At 34.4% G+C, this 13140-nt stretch overlaps 1 protein-coding gene across 1 annotated transcript; it reads left to right on the top strand.

Annotated features, from left to right (window-relative positions):
• The first annotated feature begins 11050 nt into the window (after positions 1-11050).
• LOC141499521 (olfactory receptor 1f45-like) lies at positions 11051-11995 on the top strand. Its single transcript, XM_074202207.1, has one exon. The coding sequence runs from the start codon at positions 11051-11053 to the stop codon at positions 11993-11995; it is 945 nt and encodes a 314-aa protein (XP_074058308.1).
• Positions 11996-13140: the final 1145 nt, after the last annotated feature.

The following is a 13140-nucleotide window of genomic DNA, read 5'->3' as shown; positions in this document are numbered from 1 at the left end:
GGAATGAATTACAGGATCTGATGCTGAGCAAAGGGAGCAGAACCAAGACAACAATATACGCATTAATTACAGCATTGTGACATGATCAACCCTGAAGGATACAATTGCACTCAGTGGATCAGAGAGCTAGGATAACCCTATATGATTGACTTTGGTCAGTGTTATCCCCATCCACAGGAAGAAGAAGAAAACAAAAGAAAGCAAAAATCTTTCAAAATATGATGAACACTATATTCCCTTTTTTTTAGGTTTTTGGCTTTTTGCAAGGCAAATGGGGTTAAGTGGCTTGCCCAAGGCCACACAGCTAGGTAATTATTAAGTATCTGAGACCGGATGTGAACCCAGATACTCCTGCCTTCAAGGCCGGTGCTTTATCCACTATGCCACCTAGCCATCCAAATATTCCCTTTTTTAGAAAAAAATCTAAGTATTTCTTTCCTTTAATCCTAATTCCTCTTACTGAAAATGACTAATCTATAAACATGTGTGGTACAAATGTGTATGTACAATATTAACTTCATTGTTTGCTGTTGAAAGGAGGGGGTGAGAAGGGAAGGCAGAAGAATTTCATAATTTAAAAATATACATGGGCATATGGATGAATAACATGTATTTGGAAAAATATAATATCAATAAAAATACAAAAATACAGCAAAAAAGATGATTGTACATGAAACTAAAAGCCTACTGTTCATAACTTTGAAAGCTATTGCTTTAAAATATACAACAAAATTAACATATAGATATCTTTTCCCCTTTTTCTTCCCTTTTCCCAGTCACAGCATAGAAATGAACTACATTAGAAACAAATATATAGGGCAGCTAGGTGGCACAGTGGATAGAGCATTGGCCCTGGAGTCAGGAGTACCTGAGTTCAAATGTGGTCTCAGACACTTAATAATTACCTAGCTGTGTGGACTTGGGCAAGCCACCTAATCCCACTGCCATCTATAATTTTATAAAATCATTGTACTTGGGGACAGAGCCAAGTGGACAGCATGAAGGCATGAATTTCAAGAAATTTTTTCCCAAAAAAATCTTCAAAAGTCATAAACATTTTACTCAAACCAAACTTTAGCAGGGCATAACCCATAAAAAGACTGAGTGAAGCAATTTCCCAGTCCAACACAATGATAGATATCTGGGGAAGGTCTATTCCACAGGGCCAGGGAACAGTAAAAAAAACTCAGTGCAGTCTGGGACCTAAATCGAGCCATACCAGAACAAAGCAGCTCCAAATATTCATTAACAGCCCTTGGGGTGCCTGGGTCCATAGCAACAGGAGCAATTTCCAAGCCTCTTGAACATGGGATAGTTGGGGATAGCTTGGAAATGCAGCAGGAAAACTCTGCCTTACCAAAGTGAGTCCAAAGCTCTCAGGCCACAGACAAAAAGAAGGTGGGGAGAGTCTGTAGAGATCTCTCTGCTATCTCGGGGGCAGTACTCTAATCAGATCCAGGCCATGTCTGGGCCCCCATATAGCCATGGAGGAGCAGGTACCCTCCTCACAGCTCCAGGGCAAAGAGGTATGCTTGAGGTCAGAGCACAGGTGAAACTTAGAAAAGGTGGATGGGAAAGACGAATTATTAGGGATTTAATGATCTTGAACTTTGTGCATTCCTGCAAAGGAAGAAATTACTGATGACTCATATGAACCTTCTCATTTATAAAAGCAGTTAGAAGGAAAACACACACACACACACACACACACACACACACACACAAACACACACACAGTGCAGGAAGGAATTAAATATAATGGAATAATATAGTATAAAGATGGAGCCAGTGGAATGAATATAATGAATAAAAGTACTCAGAGAAAGGGATAGGAGAGGTAGAATGGGCTGATATTTCACATACAAGAGTCAAGAAAAAAATTTGCAATGGAGTAGAGGGAGGAAGGTGAGGGGGAGATGATTGATTCTTCATTCTCATCACAAATGGTTGAGAGTGGAAATAACATACATACTCAATAGAGTAGAAATCTATCTTACCCTAGAGGGAAAAAAAAGAGGAAAGGAATGAGAGAAGGGGAACAGGGAGAGGGGAGGGAGAAAGTAGGTGAAAGAAGAGAGCGAAGATCATGGGAGAGAATATTCAGATACAACACACTTCTGGGAAGGGACAGGGTGAAAGGAGAGAATAGAATGAATGGGAGTGGGAGTTGAAAAGAATGGAGGTAAATACAGGTAATAATAGTAACTGGGAAAAATATTGAAGCAACTTTTCTGATGAACTTAAAAAAAAGAATGCAATCCATCCCAGAGACAGAGCCGATGGTATCTAAATACAGACTGAAGTACATTTTTTTTCACTCACTTCATTTCTCTTAAAGGTACTCTATCTTTTTTGGAGGGATGGGGGCTTTCACAACAAGATAATTATAATGATGTGAAATTAAATCATTAAAAATAAAATAAAACAAAATGATTAAGTTCATTTCTTTTTTTAAATTATTTTCTCTAATTTCATTCAAAGGAAGTTTTCTATATTCTTTCTTTTCCAAGCTTTTGATTCCCTATGGCAGAAAATAATCATGTAAGTTCTACATGTACAATTTGTTTAACATATTTTCATATTAGTCATGTGAAATTAGAAGGAAGAAAATATAAATTAAAATTTAAAAAATGAACAGAATATCCTTTACTCTGCATTCAAACTCCATGGTTGATTTGTTTGTCCTTGATGACAGTATTGATGATATGAGCCAAGTCCATCATAGTGGAACATCTCACAAATTTGCTGTTATTGTGTACAATGTTCTTTTGGTTTTGCTCACTTCACTAAGCATCAGTACATACTTACAAGTGTTTCCATACTTTTCTAAAATCCACTCTTGATTTCTTACAGAACAGTAGCACTCCATCACATTCATATATATACTATAACTTGTTTAGTCATCCAGGTGATGGATATTCCCTCAATTTCTAATTCTTTGTCACTACAAAAAAGAGTTGCTGTGAATATTTTTGTACATATTGTGTATTTTCTCAATTTTATTATGTCTTTGGGATATAGAAGTAGTAATGGCATTGATGGATTAAAGATTATGCATAGTTTTCATGCCTTTGGACATTGCTACAAATTGCTCTTCATAATGATTGGATCAGTTCATAACTCCACCAACAGTGAATTAGTGTGCTAGTTTTCCCACATTATCTCATTTTCCTTTTTTGTTATGTTAGCAAATCTGATAGGTATGAAGTGATACCCAGAGTTATTTTAATTTTTATTTCTCTAATTAATAATGATTTGGAGCACTGAATATTATCTATGACTATAAATAACTTTAATTTTTTTCACCTGAAAATTGTCTGTTCCTTTGATCATTTCTCAATTGGACAATGAATTGTTTTCTTGTAAATTTGATTCAGTTCTCTATATATTTTAGAAAGGATCTTTTCTCAGAAACAATAGCTATGAAAATTGTTTCCCAGTTTGGGGCATTACTTCTAATCTTGGCTGCATGCTTTATTTAAGCAAAAACCTTTTCATTCAAAATAGTCAAAATTATTCATTTTACCATTTATAATGTCCTCTATCTCTTCTTTGGTCATAAACCTTTCCCCATTCCACAGATATGACAGATAGACTATTCCTTGTTTTCCTAATTGTCATTTGGTATCACCCTTTATGTCGAAATCCTATACTCTTTCAACCTTATCTTGGTATAGGTTGTGAGATATAGATTTATGCCTAGTTTTTGACTTTTTATTATCTAGTTTTTTCCAGCAGTTTTTATCAAAGAGTGAATTCTTATATCTTAAGTTGGAGTCTTTGGATTTTTTTAAAACAGGTTACTATAGTCATTTATTACTGTTTCTTTTTTTATCAAATCTATTCCATTGATCTACTTCTCTATTTCTTAGTACCAGAGAGTTTTGATGACTGCTGCTTTGTAATATAATTTTAGATAGTTTATAGCTAGGCAACTTTCCTTTGCATTTTTTTCATTAATTCCCTTGATATTCTTGATCTCCGGATGAATTTTTTCTACTATTTTTTCTATCTATGTAACAGCTTTCTGGCAGTTTCATTGGTATGACACTGAAAAAGTAATTGAATTTAGGGTGAATTGTCATTATTATTAAATTAGCTCAGTCTACCCATAAGTAATTGACATTTTTTCAAATTATTTAGATCTAACTTTATTTGTGTGAAAAGTATTTGGGGGATTTTTTTGAAAGATTTTATTTATATTCAATTTTACAATTTTCCCCTAATCTTGCTTCCCTCCCACCCACTGCACCCCCATAGAAGGCAGTCTGTTAGTCTTTACATTGTTTCCATGCTATACATTGATCTAAATTGAATGTGTTCACAGAGAAATCATATCGTTAAGAAAAAAAATAAAATATAAGAGATAGCAAGATTACATAATAAGATAATTGTTATTTTTTTTAATTAAAGGTAATAGTCTTTGGTCTTTGTTCAAATTCCACAATTCTTGCTCTGGATACAGATAGTATCTCCATCAGTGAAAAGTATTTTGTAATTGTGTTCATTTAGTTTCTTGGGAGGCAAATTCCCACATACTTTAAATGTAACTGCCCTTTCTAGTTACTGCTGTTGGATTTTGTTGATCATACAGAGCAATCCTAGTGATTTATGTGAGCTTATTTTATCTCCTGCTACTTTGCTAAAGCTTTTAATTGTTTCAAAAGTCTTTTAGTTGATTTCAGGGTTCACTAAGTATCACATCATCCGCAAAGTGTAAGAGTTTTCTTTGCTCATTGCCAATTCTAATTCCTTCCATTTCTTTACCTTTTTTATTCCTTAAGATAACATTTCTAAAACAATATTGGATTCTGTTTCACTTCTGATCTTATTGTGATTGTTTCTAGATCATCCATATTATATAAAATGCTTCCTGATGATTTTAGATAGATACTGCTTATCATTTTAGGTAAAACTCCATTTATTCCTATTACTGTCTAGTGGGTTTTTTAGGTTTTTTGCAAGGCAAATGGGGTTAAGTGGCTTGCCCAAGGCCACACAGCTAGGTAATTATTAAGTGTCTGAGACTGCATTTGAACCCAGGTACTCCTGACTCCAAGGCTGGTGCTTTATCCACTACGCCACCTAGATGCCCCCACCCCCGTCTAGTGTTTTTAATAATTTATTGTCATATAATTAGACAAAATAGCTCCAAATTTTTACTTTAATTTCCTCTTTGTTGTGATGATTTTACACTTTTCATTTTTGATGCTGTTAATTTAGTTTTCTTCTTTCTTTTTTCTTAATCAGATTAATCAAAGGTTTATCTACTTTATTAGTTTTTTCATAAAATCATCTAATTTTATTTATTAGTTCAAAAGTTTTATTAGTTTCAATATTAATCCTCGTTTGACTTTGAGAATTTGATGTTTAATTGGGGATTTTTAATTTGTTCTTTTTCTAATTTTTTAGTTATATGCCCAATTTTTTGATCTCCTCTTTCTATAACTTATTCACATAAGCATTTAGAGATATAAAATTTCTCCTAAAAATCATGTGGTTGCATTCCACAACTTTTGATTAAATGTTTCATCACTATCATTATCTTGAATGAAATTTCATTGATTTTTTTCTATATCTCATTGTTTGATCCATTCATTCTTTAATATTAGGCAATTTGGTTTTCAATTAATTTTAAGTTTCTCTTTCCATGGCCCTTTATTCTATGCTGATTTTGTTGCATCATTATCTGAAAGGCATACATTTGATAGTTTTGTCTTTCTGCTTTAGGTTGTGTGGTTTTTATGCCTAATTATGTAGCTAATTTTACATAGGTGTCACATACTGAAGAAGAGATATGAGTATATTCCATCCTATCCCCATCCAATACTGTTCAGAAGTCTATCTTATCTGACTTTTCTAAAATTTCTATTTACTTCCTGAACTTCTTTTTGTTTATTTTATTTTTTCTAATTCTGAGAGAGGGAGGCTTAAGTCTTCGATTAAAATAAAATTGCTGTGTATGTCCTCCTGTACCTAATTTTGCTTCTTCTCTAAGAATTTGGATGCCATCTCAATTGTTGCATATATATTTAATATTGATATATTTCATTGCCTATAGTACTATTTGGGTAGATTTAGTTTGTTGCTTTTAATTTGTCAGATCAGGATTGTTACCCCCAGCATTTTTTTCTTCAGCTAAAGAATATTATATTCTGTTCCAGCCTTTTATGTTTGCCCTGTGGTATTTTTTGCTTCAAATATGGCTCTTCTAAACAACTCTGCTATCCATCTCTGTTTTATGAGAGAGTTCATCTCATTCATATTCACAGTTATGATTACTATCTCTGTATTTCTATCTATCCTATCTTCCCCCATTGTATTTTTCTCTCTCCTTTTCCTTTATCTCATTCATCAATGTATTGCTTATGATTGCTTCTTCCCTTAATCTTCCCTCCCTTTTATCAATCACTTTTTCTTCTCTCTCCTTTTATTCCTTTTCTATTTACTTTTTTCCTTCTTTTTATCACCCCTTTCTTCCTTTTTCTTTCCTTGTTCTCCTGCTGCTTCACATTAAGATAGGATAAATTTGTCAACCCAGTTGGGAATGTATATCATTCCCTCCTTGAGTCAAATCTGTTGAGAATATGATTTCCTCAGTGTTCACACCCTCCCTTCCTTCTCTCTATTATAATAGGGTTTTTTGTGCCTCTTCTTGTTGTTTTAATTTTCCTCTAATACCTCTACTTTCTTATCCTAGTCTGATCTGTTTTTATGTCCTAATTGTTTTATAGCTGTCTTGTAACTACTCACTCTATCAAAATATGCTCCTCTCAACTAGCCTGATGGAAAGGCCTTAGCATACTTACATCATAATCAATTTATACTCACCCCCTCTTCTTGAGTAATATCCCTCCATCCATCTTAATATAAATAAAATCTTCAAGAGCTAAGATTTTGATCACATTACAATCAATTTAAACCCACACCATTCTTTCAACTGTCCCAGAAATACAATTCTCAAGAGTTAGAAGAATTGTCTTCCCCTATAAGGATGTAGACATTTTGGTCTGATTGACTAACATTTTTTCTCCCTTTACATTTACCTTTTTGTGCATCACTCAAGTCTTGTAAATTTTCTGTTTAGTAGTGGTCTTTTTTGTCAGGTAAGTTAGAAAATTCTCTTTTTTTCAGAAAGTTTGTCTTTTCCCCTGAAAGATTATACTCAATATTATAGGATAGTTGATTCCTTGTGATACAAGTTCTTTTGCCCTCCAGAATAACATATTCTCTCTGATCCTTTAATGTTGAACTGATAAGTCCCTCAAGGATGTGCCTCCCTGGTATTTAAATTGCTTTTTTTTTTCTGGCCATCTGCAGTATTTTCTTTTTTCTTTTTCAGTTTTTTTCTTCAAAGCAATGGGGTTAAGTGGCTTGCCCAAGGTCACACAACTAGGTAATTAGAAAGTATCTAAGGTCAAATTCGAACTCAGGTACTCCTGACTCCAGGGGCGGTGCTCTATCCACTGTGCCACCTATTTGCCCCCATCTGCAGTATTTTCTCCTTTAGCTGAGAATTCTGAAATTTGACTGCAATATTATTTGGAATTTTTACTCTGAGATCCATTTCCAGGAATGATAGATGGATTCTTTCAAGAATTATTTTGTCTTCTTGTTCTAGGATATTAGAAAATTTTCCATGATAATTTTCTGGTAGACATTCCTTTGCTTTTTCTCTAATTATCTTTGGAAATAAATTTAATAGTAGCATAGCTGGGTCAAAGGGTATAGTCAATTTAAAAGTTTTTTGGGCATAAATCCATATGGTTCTAAAACATGGTTGGATCAGTTCACAATTCCACCAACAAAGAGTTGGTGTCCCAATTTTTACATATTATTTCCAGCATTTGTCACTTTTCCTTTCTATTATTTTAGCCAATCTTGTAAGCAACAAAATAATATCTCAAGTTGTTTTAATCTGCATTTCTCTATTCAATAATGATCTATAGAATTCTTATGATTATAAGTTGTTTTGATTTCTTCAATGGAAAATTGACTGTTCAAATCCTTTATCCATTAATCAATTGGAGAATGGCATGTATTCTTATAGATTTTTCAAAGTTCTTTATAAATTTCATATATAAGACCTTTAGGTGATAAATTGACTATTCATTTCTCCCAACTAACTGCTTTCCTTCTGATCTTGACTATATTCTTTTATTTGTATAAAACCTTTCTAATTTAGTGTAACCAAAGTTATGCATTTTACACCTAACTTTCCTATATTCTTGTTTTATTCTCTTTCACTTACTCTAAAGACCAGCATCAATGGCCTTCTTGCCTGTCTTCTCTCATGATACTTCTACTACTACCACCACCACCAGCACCACTACTACCACTACCTCTCCCTCTCCCTCTACTACTAATACTACTACTACTACTGCTAGTACTACTACTATGTTATTACTACTACTACTACTACTGCCATTACCACTACCGTTGTTACTATTATTACAACTATTATAACTAGCTGATTCATTGGCTGTGATCTTTCATTCTCAAAGAGGAGACAAGGTACAGTATGTTCAACTGTGATTAAACATACCTATACAAGTTCAGAAGACTCTACCAAAAGTCAGGTACAAATTCCATAAGAACATTTGAAGTGAAAGATAAAAATGATAAAAATGGTATGACTTATGTATTTTAATTCATGAATAAATTTGATTAACATGAAGTAGAGTTCTGAAATGTCCTTAACCTCACTCTCTCTCTCCCAAAATCATCAAAGTCCAGTGGCAAAACAAAGTCAAGATGACTGATGAAAACTAGGGATGCAGTGGATGACCTTGAAGTCTTTGATCTTGAATTAAACTCTAAATAATCCTAAGAGAATGGGGTCAGTGAACTTCATAGCTATTGGAACAAGTTGTTTTTATCTCCCCATATACTTAGGGTAAATACCTACCCTAACTAAGCCCTTAGTTACCCTCAATGTGACAGCCTATCTGTTGAAATGGATTACCAGTCATTCAACAGCTTCTTGAAGACACAGGTGAGAGTTCAGTGAATTAAGTGGACTCAGAGGTGGAAAGATGCCCTGAAAAGGACTAGGCAACTCTCATACCAGAGGTCTTAGTCTTCCTTGAACACCCCTATGCTATAAGGATGATGTTTAATTAACAAAATCAAGTAAATAAAGAATAAATACCAGCATAGCAAATAATAATAATACCATATGCCAGTTATTTCAATAGCTAAAAACCTAGTTGAATTAATCCAGATAAATTGAATTTATCCAGACCAAGACACTTTGTCAGATATCTATTAAGTGTAACATGGTACCTGACCCACAATAAGCATCTAATAAATACTGTTGATTGATTGGTCATTAGATTTAACCTATTATTCTTGCCTGACAAGTGTATGACTGGGACCTTTCCTTCAGTTGAGGATCAAGAAATGCTTGTTTTTGGTTAGTTGAAAGTGTTTCCAGCAAAGTAAACTTCTGAGAAGTAAAATCTTTGTAACACATTCTTTTCCTCAAGAGTATTGAGCTCAAATTCACAGAGGGGTTGTGAGGAAAAGGAAAGGTGGAAGGGCAATTAGCTCTGTTTCTATCTAATAAGGTGTTCAGGGAATCCATACTTAGAAGTCCTTCCATCTTCCCACTGCCATCTTTCCACAGATGCTTATAAAACTGAATCTATCCAGAACTTCATCTGTCTTTTCATTGGAAACAAGGTAAGTCATTGAACAGTTTCTTGACCAGGAAGTTTCTGGGAAAGAGAATGCGTAAGTGATGGACAAGTTGCCTGGAGCTTGGGTACAAGGTCTGGCCTCAGCAATAATTTTTCTAGTAAGCATTTCCCCAAGAAAGCTTCTTCTAGCACTGGGTTATTCATATGATCAACATGCATTTTTAAGCACCTTCTAAATGTGGAGGTATATGCTGTCCCAGGTTCTAGGGATACAAAGTCAAAAATCCTTCTCTCTTGGCTCTTACACTCTTTTAGGTAAAGCAACATGTACAGAAATAAATGAATATGCAATATGTATAAAGTACATCAACCCTTGAAGGTAGGTACTACTATTACTATTTCCATTTTTCAATTAAGGAAACTTAAGTCAAGTGACTTGTCAATGTCTACATAGCTAATAGGTATCTGAAGATGGATTTGACCTGGGGGTCTTCTTGATTCTGCTCTGGGTTCTAATCAGAGAGATGCTAAACTTGAAAAATTACCGAATTCTCATGGATACATATAATATATGAACTTTAAAGTCTATATAAACTTTGGGATTATTGGGTAGCACATTGTTAGAACTGGGGAGGATTAAATAACTCTTCACACTTACCAAAATATAGGCCAAAAGTAAGACTTTGAGTAAGGAAATTATGAAGTAATTTTGGAGTTGTATGGAATAACTGTCACTTTGTGGATTGATCTGGGACTAAGAACAAAAGAAACAGTAAACAGTTTTAAGAATTTTGTGAAGAGTTTCTGAAGCTCCAGGAAATTTTTTTTGACTACTGCTTTTTAACTTCCTCATGAACTCTTTTATTTGTTTTTATCTATCTGCATTGTATTTTAGCAGCCTGGAATAATGCTTCCACCAAGAGGTATAATAATAAACTGTTAGTTAAAGAATTGCTTGCTTTAACCCTCTTGAGGAATACATTGGAGTACTGAGCCGCTTGGACATCCATCTTTATTCAAGTCAATGATGTTAAATAGTATAGGTCCTAGTCCAAATCCCTAGAGACCTAAACTAATTTTGACTCATTAATTACCTGTCTCTTGTCTTCAGTCATTCAACTATTTAACTCTGCTATAATTTAATCCCCATCCCTATGTATGGTAAGGTTGATGGGTGCTGATAGAGGAGTAATATCCACTGGCCCTTGACTGTGTCACTGTTGGCTCCTCTGGGCTGGTGTGATAGAGAATCAAGAAATAAGAGCCCTTTTGGGCTCTGGTCCCTGGCCATTCTGGCTGTACTTAAGGTATGAGTGTTGGGGAATATCCAACACAGTTTGAGCTGTGTGTTTTTGATATTATCACTGTAATTTATTTGTCTTCCTGTTTGATTCATGGGGTCCATAGCAATGGAGAATCAAACCAGAGTCTTGAATTTTCTACTTCTGGGTCTATCTGACCAACCAGAGCAGCAACAATTCCTCTTCAAACTTTTTCTGGGCATGTACCTCATTGGGACACTGGCAAACCTTCTCACTATCCTGGCAATTTCTTTTGATTCTCATCTCTACACCCCTATGTACTTCTTCCTCTCCAACTTATCTTTCCTTGATCTCTGTTTTACCTCTACTACAGTTCCCAAGATGCTTATCAATTACTTGTTAGGGAGTAATGTTATCTCCTATGCAGAATGTCTGACTCAGATGTATTTCTATATTGTCTTTGGTACTTCAGACAGCATCCTCCTCTCTGCAATGGCCTATGACCGCTACCTGGCTGTCTGTCATCCTTTACACTATAGTACACTCATGACCCCTCGCCTTTGTGCCCTGCTGGTAGCTGTACCTTGGGTTTCTGCTCACCTCATTGCAATGGTTCATAGCATATTTATAGACCAACTGTCTTTCTGTACAAATAATAAAATCCCTCACTTCTTCTGTGACACAAACACCTTGATAAAACTCTCATGTTCTGACACCTACATTAACAAAATGTTAGTTCTTTTCTTAGGGGGACCAGTAGTTTTAATTCCCTTCATATGCATTGTAATCTCTTATACTCCTATTGTTTCTGCTGTGTGGAAAGTCCCATCAGCTCATGGGAAATGGAAGGCCTTTTCTACCTGTGGGTCCCACCTCTCTGTAGTCACTCTTTTTTATGGAACTGTCATTGGTGTATATTTCAACCCCACATCTACCCACACAAGTCAGAAAGACATGATGGCAACTGTGATGTACACAGTTGTCACCCCTACACTGAACCCTTTCATCTATAGCCTTCGAAACAATGACTTGAAAGGAGCCCTAGGGAAGCTTCTTGGCTTGAAACATTTTTCCAAAAGAAGATTATGCTGATTTTTTTCTCTTTTTTCCAACATAGATGGATATTGCATGGAGAATATAAATTATGTAATGTATTACTAGAAATGTTGATTAACATCAGCCTGGTTCATTAGGTGTTGTGAGGAAAAAATTAATTGAATAAATACAGGCTTTATGAAAATAAACAGAGCAAGCTTGCCTAATTTGTAGATGATATGAAGCTAGGAAGATTAGCTTATGGATTCTTAAAATATTTTTGATTAATACTCTCTGTTCCCAGAGAAAAGAAATGATGGTGTCTGTATAAAGATTGAAACATATTAAGTTACTTTATTTTTCTTGAGGTTTTTTAATTGTTCAATATTTTCTTTTATAACAAGACTCTTAGGGAAATGTTTTGAGTGACTACACATCTATAATTTATATCAAATTATTTCCCTTCTCATTGAGACAGGCAGTTGTAAGGGGGAAAAGGAAGAAGGGAAAGAATTCGGAAATAAAAAATTTTCAAAATGCTAAATTTTTTTAAAAAATGAATGGTGAAATAACTCTGTGGGAAAATATATTACTAAACAAGACTTTTATTTAAACTTCTAAATTCCAAATTCTGTTTCTCCCTCTTGTTCTTCTCTCTCCTCCCTAAGACAACAACAAATCAGATATAGATTATACATACGCAATCATGTAAAATATTTCCATATTAGTCTTTTGGTACAAAAAGAATGATAAATGTGAAATATAGCATATTTCAGTCTTTCAATCAATATTAGTTTTATTTGCTTTTTTTCCCCTAATGCTTCATCATTAGTCTTTTTTGCTTTGGATCATTGTATTACTGAGAAAAGCTAAGTCATTCATAGTTCTTCATCAAACAATATTGCCTGCTACTGTGCTCTGTGTTCTCCTAGGTCATTTCACTTCACTCAGTATTGGTTCATGGAAGTCTTTCCTGATTTTTCTGAAATTGTCCTTCTTGCAATTTCTAATAGCCCAATATTACACTCTAATCATATACCAAAGCATGTTTAGCCATTCCCCAATTGATGAGCAAGGAATGCCTATTCTTGCCACTATTTTTGGATACAAATCTAGAAGGTTAGCAATGATAATAAGAAAATAGTAGGAAAATAAAGGCATAAAGATAAATAAACAGAAGACAAAACATCATTTGCTGATAG

This window comes from Macrotis lagotis, chromosome X, assembly GCF_037893015.1.
Source record: "Macrotis lagotis isolate mMagLag1 chromosome X, bilby.v1.9.chrom.fasta, whole genome shotgun sequence".
Lineage (NCBI taxonomy): Eukaryota > Metazoa > Chordata > Mammalia > Peramelemorphia > Peramelidae > Macrotis > Macrotis lagotis.
The sequence above is the reverse complement of the archived record's forward strand: the minus strand, read 5'-3'. Positions and strand labels throughout refer to the sequence as shown.

Bases quoted from the DNA above. Each gene is read 5' to 3' on its own strand.
- LOC141499521 (XM_074202207.1), top strand. From the start codon at position 11,051: ATGGAGAATCAAACCAGAGTCTTGAATTTTCTACTTCTGGGTCTATCT.